Source organism: Trichomycterus rosablanca, chromosome 16 (assembly GCF_030014385.1).
Source record: "Trichomycterus rosablanca isolate fTriRos1 chromosome 16, fTriRos1.hap1, whole genome shotgun sequence".
Lineage (NCBI taxonomy): Eukaryota > Metazoa > Chordata > Actinopteri > Siluriformes > Trichomycteridae > Trichomycterus > Trichomycterus rosablanca.
This window is the reverse complement of record NC_086003.1, coordinates 27,045,097-27,066,582: the sequence shown is the minus strand read 5'-3', so window position 1 is coordinate 27,066,582 and position 21,486 is coordinate 27,045,097. Positions and strand designations below refer to the sequence as shown.

The window sequence follows — 21,486 nt, the reverse complement described above, 5'->3', positions numbered from 1 at the left end:
AGTGTGTGTTGTGCTGGTGTGAGTGGATCAGACACAGCAGCGCTGCTGGAGTTTTTAAACACCTCACTGTCACTGCTGGACTGAGAATAGTCCACCAACCAAAAATATCCACCCAACAGCGCCCCGTGGGCAGCGTCCTGTGACCACTGATGAAGGTCTAGAAGATGACCGACTCAAACAGCAGCAGTAGATGAGTGATCGTCTCTGACTTTACATCTACAAGGTGGACCAACTAGGTAGGAGTGTCTAATAGAGTGGACAGTGAGTGGACACGGTATTTAAAAACTCCAGCAGCGCTGCTGTGTCTGATCCACTCATACCAGCACAACACACACTAACACACCACCACCATGTCAGTGTCACTGCAGTGCTGAGAATGATCCACCACCTAAATAATACCTGCTCTGTGGTGGTCCTGTGGGGGTCCTTTGAAGAACAGGGTGAAAGCAGGTTAAAAAAGCATGAAGAGAAACAGCTGGACTACAGTCAGTAATTGTAGAACTACAAAGTGCTTCTATATGGTAAGTGGAGCTGATAACATGGACAGTGAGCGTAGAAGTACAAGTACAAGGAGGTGGTTTTAACCCTTTGATGCACAAGCTAAGCAAACCCCTTCTAATGCACAACATGGGTGGAAAATGACCCATATTCATCCATTCAAGAATATTTTCATATGCACATTAGTCAGTTATTCATGTATTTACTGTCTTAGCTAATAAAAGCTATCTATACTAGAATATGTAAACAGCTAGCAAGCAAATGGTATTGAATATATTCAAGATTGAAGAGCCTAATCTTTGGTTGTCTTTCAAAAGATCAGTAAATATGTTTTTGACTACAAACACTTACAAATGTCAGTAGTTCCTGTCAAATTCCATAGTAAATACATAAGGGTCATTTTTGACCCATGTTGTGCATTAGAAGGGTAGTGATACAAAAAAATTTTTATTAAAAAAGTAAAAAATATAAAACTGAAATAAGGATTTGTGATGATCAAAAACAAGTTACTTGAGGAATTCATGGAAGCTTGAATGACAAAATTAATTTATTGCAAAGATATAGAAAATAAAAACAGTTGGGTCACTTTTGACCCAGGTTGTGCATCAAAGGGTTAATGTTATGGCTGATCGGTGTATATAAGCAAGCTTGTGTGATTTTTGCAATCCTGAGATCAGAGTTCCACCTGATAAGAATTTCACATTGTACAACACTGACACTAAACCCTCACTCCTTATTCAAACAGGCGTGTTTTTCAAGTTTGCTGATAAGCTGAGCCATCCTCTCCATGTGATGCGCCTTTTCCTCCAGTAGCTCGTAGCGCAAACTAGAAATGTCCTGCTTTATTTCCTTTAGTTCACCTGCAACAAGGAACAAGTGTGATCACTAATAATATTCACATCACCCAGTATATTATAGATTGTAAGAGAAAGAGCAAATAAAGAGGGGCGCTCAGGAGGCGCAGCGGTAAAACACTCTAGCACATCAGAGCTGACATTTCGAACTTGTCGGTTCAAAACTCAGCTCTGCCATGCGGCGGGCTGGGTGCCTACACAGGAGGATTGGCTGTTGTACTAGGAGGGTGCCTGACGGGACCTCATAACTGATGCAGTTATGACCTCTGCTGGATGATTGATGGTGCCTGCACAGAGTCGTGGAATAATGGATCAGGGTGTGGCTCTCCGTACACAAAGCTGATTCGCAAATGAACTCGCCTTGTGCAGGTGAAAAGATGCAGTCGGCTACTGCACACGTGTCGGAGGGGGCGTGTGTCAGTCTCAGCTCTCCTCAACCAGGGTGGAGATCAACATCAGTGGAGAGGAAGCGTAAAGCAATCGGGTAATTGGATACGACTAGACTGAAAGGAAAATTGGGAAAAATGCTGCAAAAAAAGAGCATATAAAGAACACAGAACCCACCCTCATTAACTTCATCAAACTCTTTGTCCACTTGAGCTTTGATGATGTAGCGCTTGATCAGACGTTTCATTATCTTCTGTAGAAATGAAATTTATTTTAAAACAGTGTGTGCAAATTTAAAGTCATGTGACCTTCAAAAACATTAAAACATTTTAAACATAAAACCGTATTATTAGTTATCCTTAGCCAAAACATGTAGTGTCCAAAGTTTTGCTCTGTTTTTCTACTAAAAATAAAATTTTAATGTTGCTTACACAGGAATTCTGCTAATGCTAATTTGTTTTAAAACTGTAAAGCACAATAATATTATTTGGAATTGAAATTAAAGTCTAATAACAACAACAGTATTTTTTTTAAATAGATTTTATGCATTTTTCTCCCATTTTATCCCAATTTAGTGTAGTGAATTTATCTTTCGCTGCTGGGGGATCCCCAATATTTTGCAGTTTAGGAGGGTATATTGCTGCTCACGCCTCCGACGACCCGCGCGCAGCCCTTAACGGAACCCTTTTCCATCCATGCACTCTGCACAGGCGTCTTTATCCGCCAATCAGGGTCCTTACACAGCGTTTGAAGACCCCGACCATATATTCCGGCCATGCCTCCCTGCATGCACCGCCAATTATGCCCGCTAGATGGCGCCCAGCTGACCGATGACAACGCCGAGGAGTTCAGAATCTCGGCGCTGGTGTGCTAGCGGAATACCCTGCTATGCCACCAGACACCTCCAACAGGTTTTTTAACATTGTCAGATTTTAAATGGAGTTGTGAAACTAGGTTTATATGGGGAATTGTACATTAGAAGTAAAATAAAAACAATTCTAGGCATTAATTTTAGATCATTTAAAGAGGGTGACCATACGTCCTCTTTTTCCAGGACATTTTCTCTTTTTAAGACCTAACAAATGTTTCAAAATCACCAAAAAACATCATGGATTCTGATTTTGTAGTCTGTGTGCACTATTCTTTGCGTGTTTTTGCACTGATCTCACGTTTCTCTTTAGGTCCAGCCTTCTCACACTTCTCTTACAAATGCCTAATTACAGAATTACAGTAAAATGCCAAATGCTGAACTGAGAGTAATAAGATTATCACAGTAAATGCATTTGTTAGTTGTCTTGTTTAGTAGCTGTTTATTTATTAAAGTTCATTAACATAGTTGCATGGTTATTGATGCATCTGTCAAATATGGAAACCCCTACCCCATACACATTGCCATGGTGCCACCAATTACATGAAATTACTTTGCCTACCGCGCCTCCGAACCCAGCGCAGGTGTCCGTCCTCTTTTTTGAAAACCAAAATATGGTCACCCTAATTTCAATGTTATTACTAAATAATCACTAAATAATTACTGTTAAACTGGGGTGGAAAAAGGCAAACTTCAAGCACTAAATATATCTGGACTAATCAAGTACATCTGATGTTTTTGGAACATTGTGCAAATTTCACTTACATCCAAACTCGAGTGTCACTGTGGTTCTTGTTTTTAATTAGTGTAATAACCCCTGAGAGGACACTTGCAAGGGTAGGAATACCCTGGACATGGTTCAAATCCACCCCCCTTCCCCAAAGACATAGCCAATCATGTCTGTGTAGATGCCCAGACGACCAATAGCAGTTTTCATCAGGAATTGCAAAATGACAATCATTTTAGAGTTGACTATATAGCGTCTGTACTACTTACGTGGTGGTAAAGGCACTCAAGTAATATGAATAGAGGTTAAACATCCCAATCATTCAGACCAGAAAGACCAAAATGAAGATGACCATGAACTATTTGTAATTGAGTAATTACTGCTGTAAGTTTCATACCTGATAGCGCTGACTTGTAGATCTGTTGACTTTGCCTCCTAACTAAAAAAAGAACAAGAATACAATGTATGAAACAATGAAAGTGTCTCGATTTATTGCAGTTGTACCTGTTTGTATGGTCATGTTATCAGTTATCATTAACTCTGTGTCTTTCAGGGATCTTTTTGTAAAACGTTACTTATTCCATAGTTGTTAGGTACTATTACTACATGCAGACAGTGTTTACATGTTTACATGCACTATATGACCGAGTATGTTGACACCTGACTACGAGGGGCACATTCATGTTGGAACAGGGCCTTCCCAAAACTGTTGTCACAAAGTTGGAAACATATAACTGTTGGCAGTGGGTGTGTCTAAAACACTTGGAATTAAAATTTAGAGGTGGTGTCAGCAGCCACATACCACGTAGTCAATTTGCTGCTGGGGACCCCTAGTGATGCCTAAGGAGCGGGTGACTTGACTGACACACATATGTGTGCACAGTCTACTGATCCCTTCTAATACACCCACACCTCCGTGGATTTGCACGTGCACGGAGAGCCACGCACCGACCTTTGCGCTCCTCCACCGCTGTGCAGGTGCTCTGGGCAACCAGGATCCTTACACAGCCCCACCCCTCTGCATAATCCTGTCATTTCCTATCCTAGCAGACTGGAGGCCAATTTTGTCTGCTGCAGACATTAGCCAATTATGCCTGCTAGAGGGCGCCCAGGGGTTCAGAATCTCGGCGCTGGTGTGCTAGAGACTTATCACGCTGCACCACCTGAGCTCCCAGCTGTATCTCATAGTCCTCTGGCACACCTCAGTGAGGTGCGTTCGTTAGCTTCGCTTGATAAACAGTGGTAAATAGGCACCACTGAGTGGCATCAATTGTAATTTATTTAGTTTATCACCCCATCAACAAGTTAAATCAAATTAAAACAGTAAACAGGAAAATAGTTGGTTAATCCATTTAAACTGTATTTGTATTATTTTTATTATTTGATAGTGCCTGACTAAGTGTTTAGCAGAGGTGGAAAGTAACGAATTACATTTACTCGCGTTACTGTAATTGAGTAGTTTTTTTGTGTACTTGTGTATGTAATTGTGTACTTTTTAAAGTAGATTTTACAACCAGTAATTTTACTTTTACTTAGGTATGTTTTGTATTAAGAATTGTAATTCACTACATTTTAAATAACATCCGTTACTGAGTGAATTCTGGGATGGAAAATAAACTGGTGCTAAAATAAAGGAGCTGTAATCTAGGTATAGAGGGAGGGAGGGAAGGGCGATTTTAAAAGTTTAACATGTTTGGAGTTTGCTGTTTCGTTATTTGATAACATAGTCTGATGTCAAAGAATGGTAAAGTTTTGTCTTATACATCTTGAAGGTTTTCTTTGGGTCATTTAGTGAAAGTCACAACACTTGTAACCGTGACTTGTTTTGAGTTCTGAGATTTGCAGTATGATTGTTGTTTGGTATTTGCTGGTGATGAAAAGAAGGCTGGTCTATAGAATCCACAATTAATGCCAACTTCAGTGGTTATACAGTTTGAGAAAGTTTTATGGGTTGGTCTGTACTAAACTGACACATTACACATCCCTAAATGTTTTAAATGTTGTATCAACATGTTTTTTCTATTATATTTTAATTCAAAACAACTATTGTGAGATATATCCCCCCCCCCATTAAAAAAGTAACTAAGTTACGTTTAACTAACTTAACGAGTACATTTTAATTGAGTTACTTTTTACTTGAGTAGATTTTTAGATTTTTATTCGTACTTAAGTAAAAATTCATTAAAGTAAGAGTACTTTTACTTGAGTAAAATATTTTAGTACTCATTCCACATCTGGTGTTTAGGAATGTGGTGTGAGTCTGTAAGATCTAGGATATGTGTCACCTCACTGAGTTCTGCCTCGCTCTTCATCATGTTCTTGTGTTTGTGGATGACTTTCAGCAGAAGTTTCTTCAGCCCTAGGCTCATCCCGAGCAAAGACTTTGGACTGGGCACCAGGTTGAACGGTACAGGGAGAGTCCTGCCTTCCTCAAAATAGGAGAACCAGAGTTTGGCACGGGCAAATTTCCACTCCACGTCTGCATCATCCTGTAAACAGCACAGAGATCAGGATGTACTGAGGCTACCACAGTGAGAAGATGAAGGTAGATGCATATTTGCATCAGTTTCATATGAATAATACTCACACCCTGATAATATAAGATCGCAAATACAGAGGATTGAGTTGTAGAGTTGTCCCAACACCAAGAGTTTGTTTAACCATATTAACTGTTTGTCAATCAACACACTGACATGTCATTTAAGTCTTATAGTTAAGTAAACAATGCTTTAAAAGAAATACTTTAGGTATCAAAGTACACTACGTGGACATACACCGATCAGCCATAACATTAAAATCACCTCCTTGTTTCTAAGCTCATTGTCCATTTTATCAGCTCCACTTACCATATAAAAGCACTTTGTAGTTCTGCAGTTACTAAGGTAGTCCATCTGATTCTCTGCATGCTTTGTGAGCCCCCTTTCATGCTGTTCTTCAATGGTCAGGACCACCACAGGACCACCACAGAGCAGGTATTATTTAGGTGGTGGATCATTCTCAGCACTGCAGTGACACTGACATGGTGGTGGTGTGTTAGTGTGTGTTGTGCTGGTATGAGTGGATCAGACAGCAGCGCTGCTGGAGTTTTTAAACACTTCACTGTCACTGTTGGACTGACAATCGTCCACCAACCAAAAATATCCAGCCAACAGCGCCCCGTGGGCAGCGTCCTGTGACCACTGATGAAGGTCTAGAAGATGACCGACTCAAACAGCAGCAATAGATGAGCGATCGTCTCTGACTTCACATCTACAAGGTGGACCAACTAGGTAGGAGTGTCTAATAGAGTGGACAGTGAGTGGACATGGTATTTAAAAACTCCAGCAGCGTTGCTGTGTCTGATCCACTCATACCAGCACAACACACACTAACACACCATTATGTCAGTGTCACTGCAGTGCTGGGAATGATCCACCACCTAAATAATACCTGATCTGTGGTGGTCCTGTGTGGGTTGTGACCATTGAAGAACAGAGTGAAAGCAGGCTAAAAAAGCATGCAGAGAAACAGATGGACTACAGTCAGTAATTGTAGAACTACAAAGTGCTTCTATATGGTAAGTGGAGCTGATAAAATGGACAGCAACAGTTACTACTTACTATCAATAAAATAAAAAAAACTTCAATACCTCAATTTCCTGAAAGGAGCTGTTGATCATGGCAATGAGCATGTTGAGCAGGACGATGACCATGGTGACGTTGTACACTCCATACAGAACGTAGCCTGTGTTCTCTATAAACTTGTGCCCATTGTTTACCACCACAGATTTCACCTCTGAGAGTCCGAAAATCGCCCAAAACAGCGTTTTGAAGCTTTCTTCTATGCTGTGGGAATTGTAACAGAGAGGAAGAGAGGGATTGCACTATATATTTATTGGATCAAATACATTTCTGCTTTGTCAGGCTGGCAGTATTTCTGTGGTTTTGCTTTTTTGTCCCCCTTACATCCCAACTTAGTCAAATTTAATTCCAAAACTGTACTGCAGTCTGCCATGCATCCCTTTCAACAAGCAAGCATTTGCCAACCATTTATTTTCACCCGCACAAAAAAGTGTCCCACAGGGGGCAGTGTTGTGGTAAGCCTTGCACTAATACAGTATATGATAAATAAACCATCCCTCGGTAAGGGTGCCCAGCCAGTCGATAGCACAACAGAGATTCAGGCTTGAGAGCTCAAGACATCAGCACTGGTGGGGTAGTGCAGCTGTCCCCAACCTTTTTAGCACCACGAACCGGTTTCATATAAGATATAATTTCAGGGACTGGCAGGGGGTGGGAGGAATTAAAATAAAATTATATGACGAGCATAATAAAAAACACAAAGTGCAAACCAATACTACTCACCAGTGATGGAAAATCAGTGGGAACCCTGAGCTTTTTTTGCTGCAATGAGACACTCCCACCTTTTAGCATTTTAGCTAGCATGTACTCTTAATTTTTTGTTATCAAGTGATTGAAATAGGTACATGTCAAACGCGTCAAGAGGAGCAGACAGATGTTATTAAAAGAGAATCTGGTTTTTCAAACTAAAACATCTTTTAGAGTGTGATTGTCAATAAAACGGTTGGGGACCACTGGGCTAGTTCACTGGACTGTTGTGCCACCTGAGTGTCACTGTGGTTCTTGTTTTTAATTAGTATAATAACATACTGTACATATACCTACATGCACAAGGTATGAATACCCTAGAAAAAGGGTGCAAATCCACCCCCCTTGCCCAAAGACATAGCCAGTTATGTCTGCATATACGCCCAGACGGCCAATAACAGTTTTCATCAAGAATGGCAAAAGGGCAATAAAGTTAACTGTGTCATGGAAAAATAAGGTGAGATGATAAATGAAAACAAAGATTACAGTTGACTGGACTGGAGAATTTATTGGCATGATCGTGGGTTCCTACAGCAGTGTATCTGAAGAAGAACAAGGAACAGATACTATGGCCCTCACTTTACACCGATCAGCCATAACATTAAAACCACCTCCTTGTTTCTACACTCACTGTCCATTTTATCAGCTCCACTTACCATATAGAAGCACTTTGCAGTTCTACAAATACCGACTGTAGTCCATCTGTTTCTCTGCATGCATTCTCAGCACTGCACTGACACTGACATGGTGGTGGTGTGTTAGTGTGTGTTGTGCTGGTATGAGTGGATCAGACACAGCAGCGCTGCTGGAGTTTTTAAACACCTCATTGTCACTGCTTGACTGAGAATAGTCCACCAACCAAAAATATCCAGCCAACAGTGAGTTTAGAAACAAGGAGGTGGTTTAAATGTTATGGCTGATCGGTGTATACTGCACACTGGGTGTTGGACTTTGGAACCTCCATTCTGTGCTAAGTGTGGTTTCTTATCTGCTCACAGCTTAAAGACATGTTGCTTATCTCTGTATTCTAGACTGCCAGCCACATCTCAAGCAGATTTAACAACTATACGTATTTAATGCACATGCAGCAAAATAATTTGCTAATATTTAGGTGATATCAAACATAATATCAAATTTCTCCATAACACTGTGTAGCCTCTGTACTACTTACGTGGTAAAGGCCTCATTCTGTTTAGCACCCAGGTAATACGAATAGAGGTTAAACATCCCAATCATAAAGGCCAGAAAGACCAAAATGAAGATGACCATGAACTTGAAGATGTCTTTCACGGTTCGTCCTAAAGAGATCTGCAGTGGTCCGAAGCTTTCATTGGCTGGGAGGATGTACGCAATCCGAGAGAAGCTTAAAACCACGGCAATGGCGTAGAGTCCTTCTGATATGAGCTGTGGATCTGAGGGCAGCCAGTAAATACGAGCTAATAACAAAAAAACAAAACAAGTAGAACAAAGGAGCAAGTTAAGTTACTTAGTATTTTATTATTTAATCAGTTTTGCCTCTGTGTGGTGCTTTTACTTACCGAGTTGAAAGTACTGCACCTCCCGAGGTAAAGTTACATTTGTTATATCTGTGTAATGTTTATCAACATAACTCTGTGCTTCATATGCATGCCAGAAGGCCATAATCCTCGTGACAAATGAGCCTATAAAAATGGCTAACATTCCAAAATCCAACATGTTCCATGGTTCGAGGAGGTACTCTCTAGGACCCTGACACCAAATCTCTTTGCACTCTGCCCAGATCATCCCTGAAAGACAGAAGAAACAACTGGTTGTGTTTTTTCTAATCAAATAATGGGTAGCACTGTCACCTCACAGCAAGAAGGTTCTGGGTGGAGTGGTCTGGATCCTTTCTGTGTGGAGTTTGCATGTTCTCCCCGTGTCTGTGTGGGTTTCCTCCGGGTGCTCTGGTTTTCTCCCACAGTCCAAAGACATGCAAGTGAGGTGAATTGGAGATAGAAAATTGTCCATGACTGTGTTTGCCAACTTAAAGCCTCCTTGTTTCTACACTCACTGTCCATTTTATCAGCTTCACTTACCATATAGAAGCACTTTGTAGTTCTACAATTACTGACTGTAGTTCATCTGTTTCTCTGCATGCTTTGTGAGCCCCCTTTCATGCTGTTCTTCAATGGTCACGACCCCCACAGGACCACCACAGAGCAGGTATTATTTAGGTGGTGGATCATTCTCAGCACTGCAGTGACACTGACATGGTGGTGGTGTGTTAGTGTGTGTTGTGCTGGTATGAGTGGATCAGACACAGCAGTGCTGCTGGAGTTTTTAAATACCGTGTCCACTCACTGTCCACTCTATTAGACTCTCCTACCTAGTCAGTCCACCTTGTAGATGTAAAGTCAGAGACGATCGCTCATCTATTGCTGCTGTTTGAGTCGGTCATCTTCTAGACCTTCATCAGTGGTCACAGGACGCTGCCCACGGGGCGCTGTTGGCTGGATGTTTTTGGTTGGTGGACTATTCTCAGTCCAGCAGTGACAGTGATGCGTTTAAAACCTCCAACAGCGCTGCTGTGTCTGATCCACTCGTACCAGCTCAACACACACTAACACACCACCACCGTGTCAGTGTCACTGCAGTGCTGAGAATGATGGTCCTGTGGTGGTCCTGTGGGGGTCCTGACCATTGAAGAACAGCATGAAAGGGGGCTAACAAAGCATGCAGAGAAACATCTGGACTACAGTCAGTAATTGTAGAACTACAAAGTGCTTCTATATGGTAAGTGGAGCTGATAAAATGGACAGTGTGTGTAGAAACTAGAAGGTGGTTCTGTGGCTGATCCAGCTATGTGTAATCAAACAAACTGAGGTAATTGGTTATAACAAACCAGCACAAAAGATTGTTCTGTTTCTCACATGTCATTTTGGTTTAGTATCGGTGTAAAAGTGAATATTGGACAATAAATGTCTTGGCTAATTGACTAAATTTGAGCATATTAAAATCTTTAATATCATATTATGACATCAATAAATATGTTTTAGACTCAAAGTCGGATCAGAATCTTTATAACCTGGAAGTAATTTCTGTAGTTTCCCTTTGGGGATTAATAAAGTGTTATCTTAAGTAGTGCTGATAGGAGTAGGTTTGTTAGACTGACCTATAACCCAGAAGCTAATGAGCATCTCCATCCAGGTCATTGTTGTGGTTTTCATGCGGAACAGCTGTGTCGGGTAGTCGTGTACAGTCATGTTTGGTAACAGTTTGGTTCCGTCAAAACGATCGGCTGCGTTGAAGACCAGCAAGCACAGAAAAATAGTGAAAGATGCTCCATGAGCCACAAACTTGAGGAACGGGCCTCGCATGATCTTTCCCAGCTGCAGGAGAGAACAAAACCGGATGAGCAGAAAGTGGGAGTGAGCCAGACGTACAAGTCTGAGAGACACACCAAAAAATAACCTCACTGTTTATAACGAATGTTTGTTCGGCCGCTTTGTTTATCTGCGCTGGATTATTTTCATTAACAGATATTTATTTCACATGCAGCAGATAGCTGATAAGCTATTTTGGGACTGCTATTTTATTACCATGAGAACTGTGATCCGGGGTCTTTTTTTCTAGTGAGATATTTTTCTTAAAATGCCCAATAAATCATTTCTGTCAGCTTACAGTGTATCACAAAAGTGAGTACACCCCTCACATTTCTGCAGATATTTAAGTATATCTTTTCATGGGACAACACTGACAAAATGACACTTTGACACAATGAAAAGTAGTCTGTGTGCAGCTTATATAACAGTGTAAATTTATTCTTCCCTCAAAATAACTCAATATACAGCAATTAATGTCTAAACCACCGGCAACAAAAGTGAGTACACCCCTAAGAGACTACACCCCTAAATGTCCAAATTGAGCACTGCTTGTCATTTTCCCTCCAAAATGTCATGTGACTCGTTAGTGTTACTAGGTCTCAGGTGTGCATAGGGAGCAGGTGTGTTCAATTTAGTAGTACAGCTCTCACACTCTCTCATACTGGTCACTGAAAGTTCCAACATGGCACCTCATGGCAAAGAACTCTCTGAGGATCTTAAAAGATGAATTGTTGCGCTACATGAAGATGGCCAAGGCTACAAGAAGATTGCCAACACCCTGAAACTGAGCTGCAGCACAGTGGCCAAGATCATCCAGCGTTTTAAAAGAGCAGGGTCCACTCAGAACAGACCTCGCGTTGGTCGTCCAAAGAAGCTGAGTGCACGTGCTCAGCGTCACATCCAACTGCTGTCTTTGAAAGATAGGCGCAGGAGTGCTGTCAGCATTGCTGCAGAGATTGAAAAGGTGGGGGGTCAGCCTGTCAGTGCTCAGACCATACGCCGCACACTACATCAAATTGGTCTGCATGGCTGTCACCCCAGAAGGAAGCTTCTTCTGAAGTCTCTACACAAGAAAGCCTGCAAACAGTTTGCTGAAGACATGTCAACAAAGGACATGGATTACTGGAACCATGTCCTATGGTCTGATGAGACCAAGATTAATTTGTTTGGTTCAGATGGTCTCAAGCATGTGTGGCGGCAATCAGGTGAGGAGTACAAAGATAAGTGTGTCATGCCTACAGTCAAGCATGGTGGTGGGAATGCCATGGTCTGGGGCTGCATGAGTGCAGCAGGTGTTGGGGAGTTACATTTCATTGAGGGACACATGAACTCCAATATGTACTGTGAAATACTGAAGCAGAGCATGATCCCCTCCCTCCGGAAACTGGGTCGCAGGGCAGTGTTCCAGCATGATAATGACCCCAAACACACCTCTAAGACGACCACTGCTTTATTGAAGAGGCTGAGGGTAAAGGTGATGGACTGGCCAAGCATGTCTCCAGACCTAAACCCAATAGAACATCTTTGGGGCATCCTCAAGCGGAAGGTGGAGGAGCGCAAAGTCTCGAATATCCGCCAGCTCCGTGATGTCGTCATGGAGGAGTGGAAAAGCATTCCAGTGGCAACCTGTGAAGCTCTGGTAAACTCCATGCCCAGGAGAGTTAAGGCAGTTCTGGGAAATAATGGTGGCCACACAAAATATTGACACTTCAGGAACTTTCACTAAGGGGTGTACTCACTTTTGTTGCCGGTGGTTTAGACATTAATGGCTGTATATTGAGTTATTTTGAGGGAAGAATAAATTTACACTGTTATATAAGCTGCACACAGACTACTTTTAATTGTGTCAAAGTGTCATTTTGTCAGTGTTGTCCCATGAAAAGATATACTTAAATATCTGCAGAAATGTGAGGGGTGTACTCACTTTTGTGATACACTGTATTCTGACCACAGAGTGACTTATAACTTAAGTTACATCTTAGAAAACAATAAATTAATACTAAAATAATACTAGTTAAACATCATATGTACATAATTTTTAAAATGTGGCGTCACAGAACTGATTAATAATTGAAATCTGTCACAAGGATAATTACTATTGTAACATGGCAGCTGCTGAATTAGTTCGGCAGTGAGTCATGTTAATAGTCGTGTCCTTCTGCGGTACTAAATTGGCCGGCAGAGGGGGCAGACGGCCCCTTTCCTGTTTTAAAGGGTAATAAAGGTGCAAACGTTAAGTATCTGGACTACAGCTCAAAAGATTATGAGCTTAAATCCTGAGCACTGTTCACTGTTTAGCTAATGCCTAGTTCACACTTCACAATCTTTGCCCTGATTTTCGCTCGCTGACTGGTCGGCTTTGCCGGCTCAGGAGCAACTTGGCGTTTGCTCATCGATCGAAACTCGGCTCTCAATCGCTATGTGTGGACTGTTCAACAACTTGATCTGAGCGCTCGGCGCTTGGCGACCGAAGAGAGATTTCCAGCATGTCAAATATCTGGATCCGAGTCTCACAACTGGCAATGAGTGCTATGTTGAACAGTGAATGCAATGTTTTGCATTCAAAGGGGGAATTGTTATAATATAAATTATTATTGGGCATTACAATATTGGTCTAAAACATTTTGGTATTCAAGGAATGTAATTGGAAATGGGCCAGACCGCCACGTGGCATAAAACCGGTTAGAACTGGCTGAGTGGAAGCCTGGAACAAAAGGCATACCTTATATGGAGTAGTTCTACACCTGGCCACTAGGGGGTGGCGGTAAACTATAAATAACAACTGAGCGCTCTGCTCGAGGTCTGTTGCATTCTTCACTTAGAGGCTTCAGAACGCAGCTGCTGTGACCTGGAAGACGAACCAACCTTTTCTGAATAAAACTTTTAAAGAACGTCACCTAGCCTCCTGATAAATTCGGATCGATTCTAACAAAAGATCCACGACAACAACAGCCAATGAGAACGCAAGATGCAGTGTGAGGAGAAACGCAGGGGAGGAGTGTAAAAAGGTGGGACAGGGGCTTAATACAGCTTATATCAGAATACATCGATTACAAGAGATCCAGTCGTGTAGTGTGAACTGTACAGCGACCTGACAACTTGGAAAGTCGTGTAGTCTGAACTTGGCATTAGCTATAAGTCACTTTGTATAAAAATGCTGCTCCATATCAGTTAGGCTCACTAACCTTACTAAATGGTGCCACCAGGTACACTATGGATAAAATAGGCAACCCAACTGCAACACCCAAGACCACCAACAACTTAATGGCTGTGGTCTGCTGTCTCAATCCAGGTAGATTCTCGTACCAAATTGAGAGAAGCTGCTGCTGGCAGTTAGGATGTGCAACAAACTGTACAGGACAAAAAGATCAACACATCATTAATACTAGACAAATTAAATACACTTCTTAAGAATAAGTTTAGTCACGTGAGCTGAACTTTACCTTTTTTAGTTCATACTTAATTGCCAGATTTAGTCGGGTGAGACTTGGCCGCCCGGGTAATTCACACGTCTCGTCCTCCTCTCCGTTCAAAATGGCTTCCACTTCCTCAGTGTTTCGACACAGATCCAGAAGTCCAACTACAAAGTCTTTGCATTGCATGGAGAGTTTCCTGTAATCATTCTTAGTAAAGGGATTTATTAGATACAGTTTATGTAGAGATTTTATTCACCCCTGGCACACTATCCCTTAGTGGTTGTCATTTTTACACATCAGTCTATACTTATTCTATTGTCTATAATGAGTGAAAACTTCTATTTGGATTTTTTTATATATATTTTGTTTATGCATTTTCTCCCCTTTTTTAGCGCGTCCAATTGCCCGATTGCATCATGCTTCCTCTCCACCAATGCCGATCCCCGCACTGATTGAGGAGAATGAAGCTAACCCACGCCCCCTCCGACACGTGGGCAGCACCCGTATGGATCTTATCACCTACACTTTCATGAGTGCAGATCAGCACTGTGTACGGAGAGACACACCCTGACAGCACTCTTTTCCCGTCTCTGTACAGGCGCCATCAATCAGCTAGCAGAGGTTCGTAAGTGCATTAGTTATAAGAGAGACCCTATCCGGCTTAATCTCACCCCTATCTGAACAACAGGCCAATCGTTGTTCATGTGGCCGCTCACGTATTGATGTATTCGAGATCCCAGCTCTGGTTCCAGAGTGTGTTTTTACTGCTGCGCCACCTGAGCGGCCTCTTTTTGTGATTAAATTGTGGCAAAGATGCAAAGATTATATATACAGCTTTGAGTGTTCTCAAGACCACAGTGGCCTTAATTATTTTAAAATAAAAGAAGAAGCTTGGCACAACCTTGAACCTTTATTGAGCTGGACACCCAGCAAAATTAAGCAATCCAGGTCACTCTAAACTAGCTCCCAAAATTCAACTTTCAGCTCCCTAAAAACAACCTTCTCTTCTGTACTCCTTATATAGGAATGGATAAATGCAGCCAAATACAGGAACCTTGAAGAAAACCTCAAAGTGTGGCCAACAGCTCAGCTTTTAATATGACAGTGACCCAAACCATACAGCCAAAACGACAAAGCTTGTAGAGACGTATCCAAGACTCACTGCTAATAATTACTTTTCCAGTTTGTCAGTATGGGTGATTAAATGTAGACTAATTGGTAAAAATGGCAATTATATCTATTTAAAATCGAATCCACAAAACAATAAAATGTGCTAAAGGCCCTGCGATGGACTGACACTCTGTCCAGGGTATTCCTGCCTTGCATTCAGTGTTGTGGATTGGAACACAGCCATAGATGTTTGAATACAGGAAAGAATTCTGTATTCTGGATATGTACTCATAAACTTTGAGAAAATAGATTATATGTGCTGGATTTGGCTACTGGATGAGAGCTGATAGTCCCAATTTTTTAATGATGCCTGATTACCTCAAGGTAAAATTTTGAATAGATTAATGGCCATGCGTCAGTGGGTATGATCCATTAATGCATCATTGTTTTCACAGTTGATGGCATCGGTGCATTAATGAAGGATGTCTATAACTGTCTATAATTAAAACACCTATGAACAGAAGTGGAAGTAAAATGTATGTAAAATATTTATGTAATTTTAAAATAGGCGAGTATTAACATGGAACCCTCCGAGGGTTAGAACCTGTATACAATAGGAGCATTTTAACTGGAGAAAACTGACTGGTTACTAGATAGGCAGAGAAACTAGCCACTACCTGCTAAGCTAAACATATATAACATAACCAGTATTCCAGACCTATATGACTTTTACCTTAAATTCCTTCTCAATGTTTGCCAGACAGGCGAGTTCATTGCTGAGCTCTAACGCAGCCAGTACTGGATCCTCATTGGACAGACAGAGGTAAGCTGGACTGGCCAGACCTCGGTAGGCATTGATTCGTGAGCAGGAGTGACTGAAGGAGTCGTACTTCTGATGATAATTGCAGGTATCACAGGCACAGAAGTAGTCATGAGGCTGATCGATACGAGCACCCCTCACCAACAGGATGTGCACGATCTCATATTCATGGCAGTGAGATGCCAGGATGATTGGCGTAACGTCATGAGAAAATCGAGTCCCGTCTTCATCATATGCAAAGAAGTCGTCGTGCATGGCAGCCTCCCGTGGGCTAGCCGTTAGCCTTCTGGAGTCAGCAAAGGCCTTGTGGGACAGGATGGCCTCCACAATTCGGATGTAGCCTTTACTAATAGCTAAAAGGAGGGCGTCCCCGACCCGAGACAGGTTGTTTTTTTTCAGCAGAAGTTCAGTAACTTCGAGGTGTTCGTTTGCTACGGCCAGCTGTAAAGCATTCTGACCCATATAATCCACACAGTTTACATCCAGGCCAGGAATCTCCTCCAGCATGCGTCTCACCTCAGGAATGTTTCCATATTCAGCTGCATCAAGGAAGCGCTCCTCTACTGGTGTCAGGCTGTTGGGGTGAGCGTTGAACATATAGGCTGCCCCACGTGTAGCCTGCCTCCTGCTCTTTGCCAGATTCTGACGAGTCTGATGGGTACCGTCACTGCCAAAAACAAACGCCACGTCATTCGAAATGTTTATCTGCTTAAGGTTCATTCAACATTTAGTGAAATATAGAGATCAAATTATGAGAAAAGTGTTTATTGCAGTCAGTGATGCTGTAATTATTCTTTTTTAATATATTTACATTTTGTTTTATGCATTTCCTCCCCTTTTTCTCTCAACTTTTAACGCTAATTGCCCGATTGCGTCATGCTTCCTCTCCACTAATGCCAATCCCCGCTCTGATTGAGGAGAACAAAGCTAACCCATGCCCCCTCCGACACGTGGGCAGCAGCTGTATGCATTTTGTCACCTACACTTTGACGAGTGCAATGTGGATCTGCACTGTGTACGGAGAGACACACCCTGACAGCACTCTTTTTCCATCTCTGTGCGGGCGCCATCAATCAGCCAGCAGAGGTCGCAATTGCACCAGCCATAAGAGAGTCCTTATCCGGCTTTTTTTCTAATATCCCACTCCTATCTGAACAACAGGCCAATCGTTGTTCATGTGGCTGCTCAGCCCAGCCGGCAAGCAGAGCTGAGATTCCATACGATGTATTCGAGATCCCATGTAGATTGTGTAGGTTCTTAACTATGAATAACAGGTAAAAGTTGAAATTACTGTGTGTCACATCAACTTGCTCTGTATTTTTCCTACAACGTTAGCTGGGTTGCAGAGGAAACAGATCGTCTCTGAGAATGTTTATACAGAGTGAACAACAGACATGCACCCAGATTTATGTAACATTTGATTTACCACAAGCACAAAGTAATCCGTTTTCTCTGTCTGCATGTCTGACCTATGTCTGTATCTCTCTGCTCTTCAGCTTACAAAGTTTATTTAAAGTTTAAATTTCTGCAAATAGTTCTCATTGTTTCAATGTCTGCTCCAAATGTATTTAATGTTGAACAAAACCTTTTAAAACAAATTAAACAAACAGCTGAGAAGGCTTCTCACAAGACTGACAATGATGTATGTCTGTGGGAATTTAGTCAAATGAGCATACAGTATGTATGGCTGGGCACTGATTTTAGTCAGGGGCACAGTAATGCTATAACAGTAAAGGGCCTTTCCTAAACTGTTGTAAACCGCTGCTGCAAAGTTGGAAGAATATAATCTTATAATCTTCTTTATATAATTGATTTATTACACTTGTTAGCAATTGTTGTGGCTGAAACACACAAATTCAGATTAGAAGGGGTGTCCCATTACTTTTGTCCATATACACTGATCAGCCATAACATTAAAACCACCTCCTTGTTTCTATACACACTGTCCATTTTATCAGCTCCACTTACCATACCATGTATTCCATCTGTTTCTCTACATACCTTTTTAACCTGCTTTCACCCTGTTCTTCAATGGTCAGGACCCCCACAGGACCACCACAGAGCAGGTATTATTTAGGTGGTGGATCATTCTCAGCACTGCAGTGACACTGACATGGTGGTGGTGTGTTAGTGTGTGTTGTGCTGGTATGAGTGAATCAGACACAGGAGTACTGCTGGAGTTTTTAAATACCGTGTCCACTCACTGTCCACTCTATTAGACACTCCTACCTAGTTGGTCCACCTTGTAGATGTAAAGTCAGAGACGACCGCTCATCTATTGCTGCTGTTTGAGTCGGTCATCTTCTAGACCTTCATCAGTGGTCACAGGACGCTGCCCACGGGGTGCTGTTGGCTGGATATATTTTGGTTGGTGGACTATTCTCAGTCCAGCAGGGACAGTGAGGTGTTTAAAAACTCCATCAGCGCTGCTGTGTCTGATCCACTCATACCAGCACAACACACACTAACACACCACCACCATGTCAGTGTCACTGCAGTGCTGAGAATCATCCACCACTTACATAATACCTGCTCTGTAGTGGTCCTGTGGGGGTCCTGACCATTGAGGAACAGGATGAAAGGGGGCTAATAAAGTATGTAGAGAAACAGATGGACTACAGTCAGTAATTGTAGAACTACAAAGTGCTTCTATATGGTAAGTGGAGCTGATAAAATGGACAGTGAGTGTAGAAACAAGGAGGTGGTTTTAATGTAACACATTTATAATGCAATTTAACATTTGCAATGCATCAAGAGATAAAGTGACACATTTAAACTTTAAATAACTAAATATTAGGAGTAAAGCTTTTAGGATTTGTACATTTTGCTATGTTACACCACCAATTGCACCAGCCATAAGAGAGTCCTTATCCGGCTTTTTTTCTAATATCCCACTCCTATCTGAACAACAGGCCAATCGTTGTTCATGTGGCTGCTCAGCCCAGCCGGCAAGCAGAGCTGAGATTCGATACGATGTATTCGAGATCCCATGTAGATTGTGTAGGTTCTTAACTATGAATAACAGGTAAAAGTTGAAATTACTGTGTGTCACATCAACTTGCTCTGTATTTTTCCTACAACGTTAGCTGGGTTGCAGAGGAAACAGATCGTCTCTGAGAATGTTTATACAGAGTGAACAACAGACATGCACCCAGATTTATGTAACATTTGATTTACCACAAGCACAAAGTAATCCGTTTTCTCTGTCTGCATGTCTGACCTATGTCTGTATCTCTCTGCTCTTCAGCTTACAAAGTTTATTTAAAGTTTAAATTTCTGCAAATAGTTCTCATTGTTTCAATGTCTGCTCCAAATGTATTTAATGTTGAACAAAACCTTTTAAAACAAATTAAACAAACAGCTGAGAAGGCTTCTCACAAGACTGACAATGATGTATGTCTGTGGGAATTTAGTCAAATGAGCATACAGTATGTATGGCTGGGCACTGATTTTAGTCAGGGGCACAGTAATGCTATAACAGTAAAGGGCCTTTCCTAAACTGTTGTAAACCGCTGCTGCAAAGTTGGAAGAATATAATCTTATAATCTTCTTTATATAATTGATTTATTACACTTGTTAGCAATTGTTGTGGCTGAAACACACAAATTCAGATTAGAAGGGGTGTCCCATTACTTTTGTCCATATACACTGATCAGCCATAACATTAAAACCACCTCCTTGTTTCTATACACACTGTCCATTTTATCAGCTCCACTTACCATACCATGTATTCCATCTGTTTCTCTACATACCTTTTTAACCTGCTTTCACCCTGTTCTTCAATGGTCAGGACCCCCACAGGACCACCACAGAGCAGGTATTATTTAGGTGGTGGATCATTCTCAGCACTGCAGTGACACTGACATGGTGGTGGTGTGTTAGTGTGTGTTGTGCTGGTATGAGTGAATCAGACACAGGAGTACTGCTGGAGTTTTTAAATACCGTGTCCACTCACTGTCCACTCTATTAGACACTCCTACCTAGTTGGTCCACCTTGTAGATGTAAAGTCAGAGACGACCGCTCATCTATTGCTGCTGTTTGAGTCGGTCATCTTCTAGACCTTCATCAGTGGTCACAGGACGCTGCCCACGGGGTGCTGTTGGCTGGATATATTTTGGTTGGTGGACTATTCTCAGTCCAGCAGGGACAGTGAGGTGTTTAAAAACTCCATCAGCGCTGCTGTGTCTGATCCACTCATACCAGCACAACACACACTAACACACCACCACCATGTCAGTGTCACTGCAGTGCTGAGAATCATCCACCACTTACATAATACCTGCTCTGTAGTGGTCCTGTGGGGGTCCTGACCATTGAGGAACAGGATGAAAGGGGGCTAATAAAGTATGTAGAGAAACAGATGGACTACAGTCAGTAATTGTAGAACTACAAAGTGCTTCTATATGGTAAGTGGAGCTGATAAAATGGACAGTGAGTGTAGAAACAAGGAGGTGGTTTTAATGTAACACATTTATAATGCAATTTAACATTTGCAATGCATCAAGAGATAAAGTGACACATTTAAACTTTAAATAACTAAATATTAGGAGTAAAGTTTTTAGGATTTGTACATTTTGCTATGTTACACCACATGTGAAGGTTATGCTGTTTGGTTATACAGGGTTATGCATTTTTATTATGTAAACTAACTGTGTAATAAGTAATAGAAAAATAGACATTGAGCTACTTAAGGTGTATATTTAACACACAGTGCAACATCATTCAGTAATAAACATTCACATTTAAATAAGCTTTAATTTTATACATTTCACATTCACTGTCATTTATTTTCTATGTAAAATAATTTATGTTTACTAAATTATGACATTGATACTAGATAGGTTTACATTTATTTGTAAAAAGATTAACAGTTACATGTTAAGTATGATAAATATATAAAGTGAGTATAATTCTCAGCAAAAACTCACCTATGAAAATGTCCATAATAACAATATCCATCATCAAGTTCAGCATTCACCAGCAGATTGTCTTTACTTCTGTTCCTCTGTCCACTGGTGTGAAGGTTTGATTGATTTTTATCTTCAGAAAAAGTCCTTCTTTGATTCATTTTTCCAGCCAAAACAATGAAACTCA

At 41.4% G+C, this 21,486-nt stretch overlaps 1 protein-coding gene across 2 annotated transcripts; it reads right to left on the bottom strand.

Annotated features, from left to right (window-relative positions):
• Positions 1 to 1,183: 1,183 nt before the first annotated feature.
• On the bottom strand, positions 1,184 to 21,460 carry trpc6a (transient receptor potential cation channel, subfamily C, member 6a). 2 transcript variants are annotated; one of them, XM_063011176.1, is made up of 12 exons: positions 21,321 to 21,460; positions 16,305 to 17,058; positions 14,489 to 14,668; positions 14,231 to 14,395; positions 10,835 to 11,051; positions 9,240 to 9,467; positions 8,873 to 9,137; positions 6,963 to 7,158; positions 5,620 to 5,823; positions 3,732 to 3,773; positions 1,917 to 1,992; positions 1,184 to 1,358 (listed from the first exon to the last, which is right to left on the bottom strand). In XM_063011176.1, the coding sequence occupies exons 1-12, from the start codon at positions 21,458 to 21,460 to the stop codon at positions 1,225 to 1,227; spliced, it is 2,601 nt and encodes an 866-aa protein (XP_062867246.1). In that variant the 3' UTR covers positions 1,184 to 1,224. The 2 variants fall into 2 exon arrangements, with proteins under 2 accessions (XP_062867246.1, XP_062867248.1); XM_063011178.1 differs by lacking the exon at positions 3,732 to 3,773.
• Positions 21,461 to 21,486: the final 26 nt, after the last annotated feature.

What these genes read in the sequence shown, in the direction of transcription:
- trpc6a (XM_063011176.1), bottom strand. Translation starts at nt 21,460, where the DNA reads ATGAATCAAAGAAGGACTTTTTCTGAAGATAAAAATCAATCAAACCTT. An exon ending in TTAAGTATGAACTAAAAAAG is followed by an intron (nt 14,396 to 14,488) that starts GTAAAGTTCAGC and finishes TGTCCTGTACAG; the next exon opens with TTTGTTGCACATCCTAACTG. An exon ending in GTTTGATGAAGTTAATGAGG is followed by an intron (nt 1,359 to 1,916) that starts GTGGGTTCTGTG and finishes TCCTTGTTGCAG; the next exon opens with GTGAACTAAAGGAAATAAAG.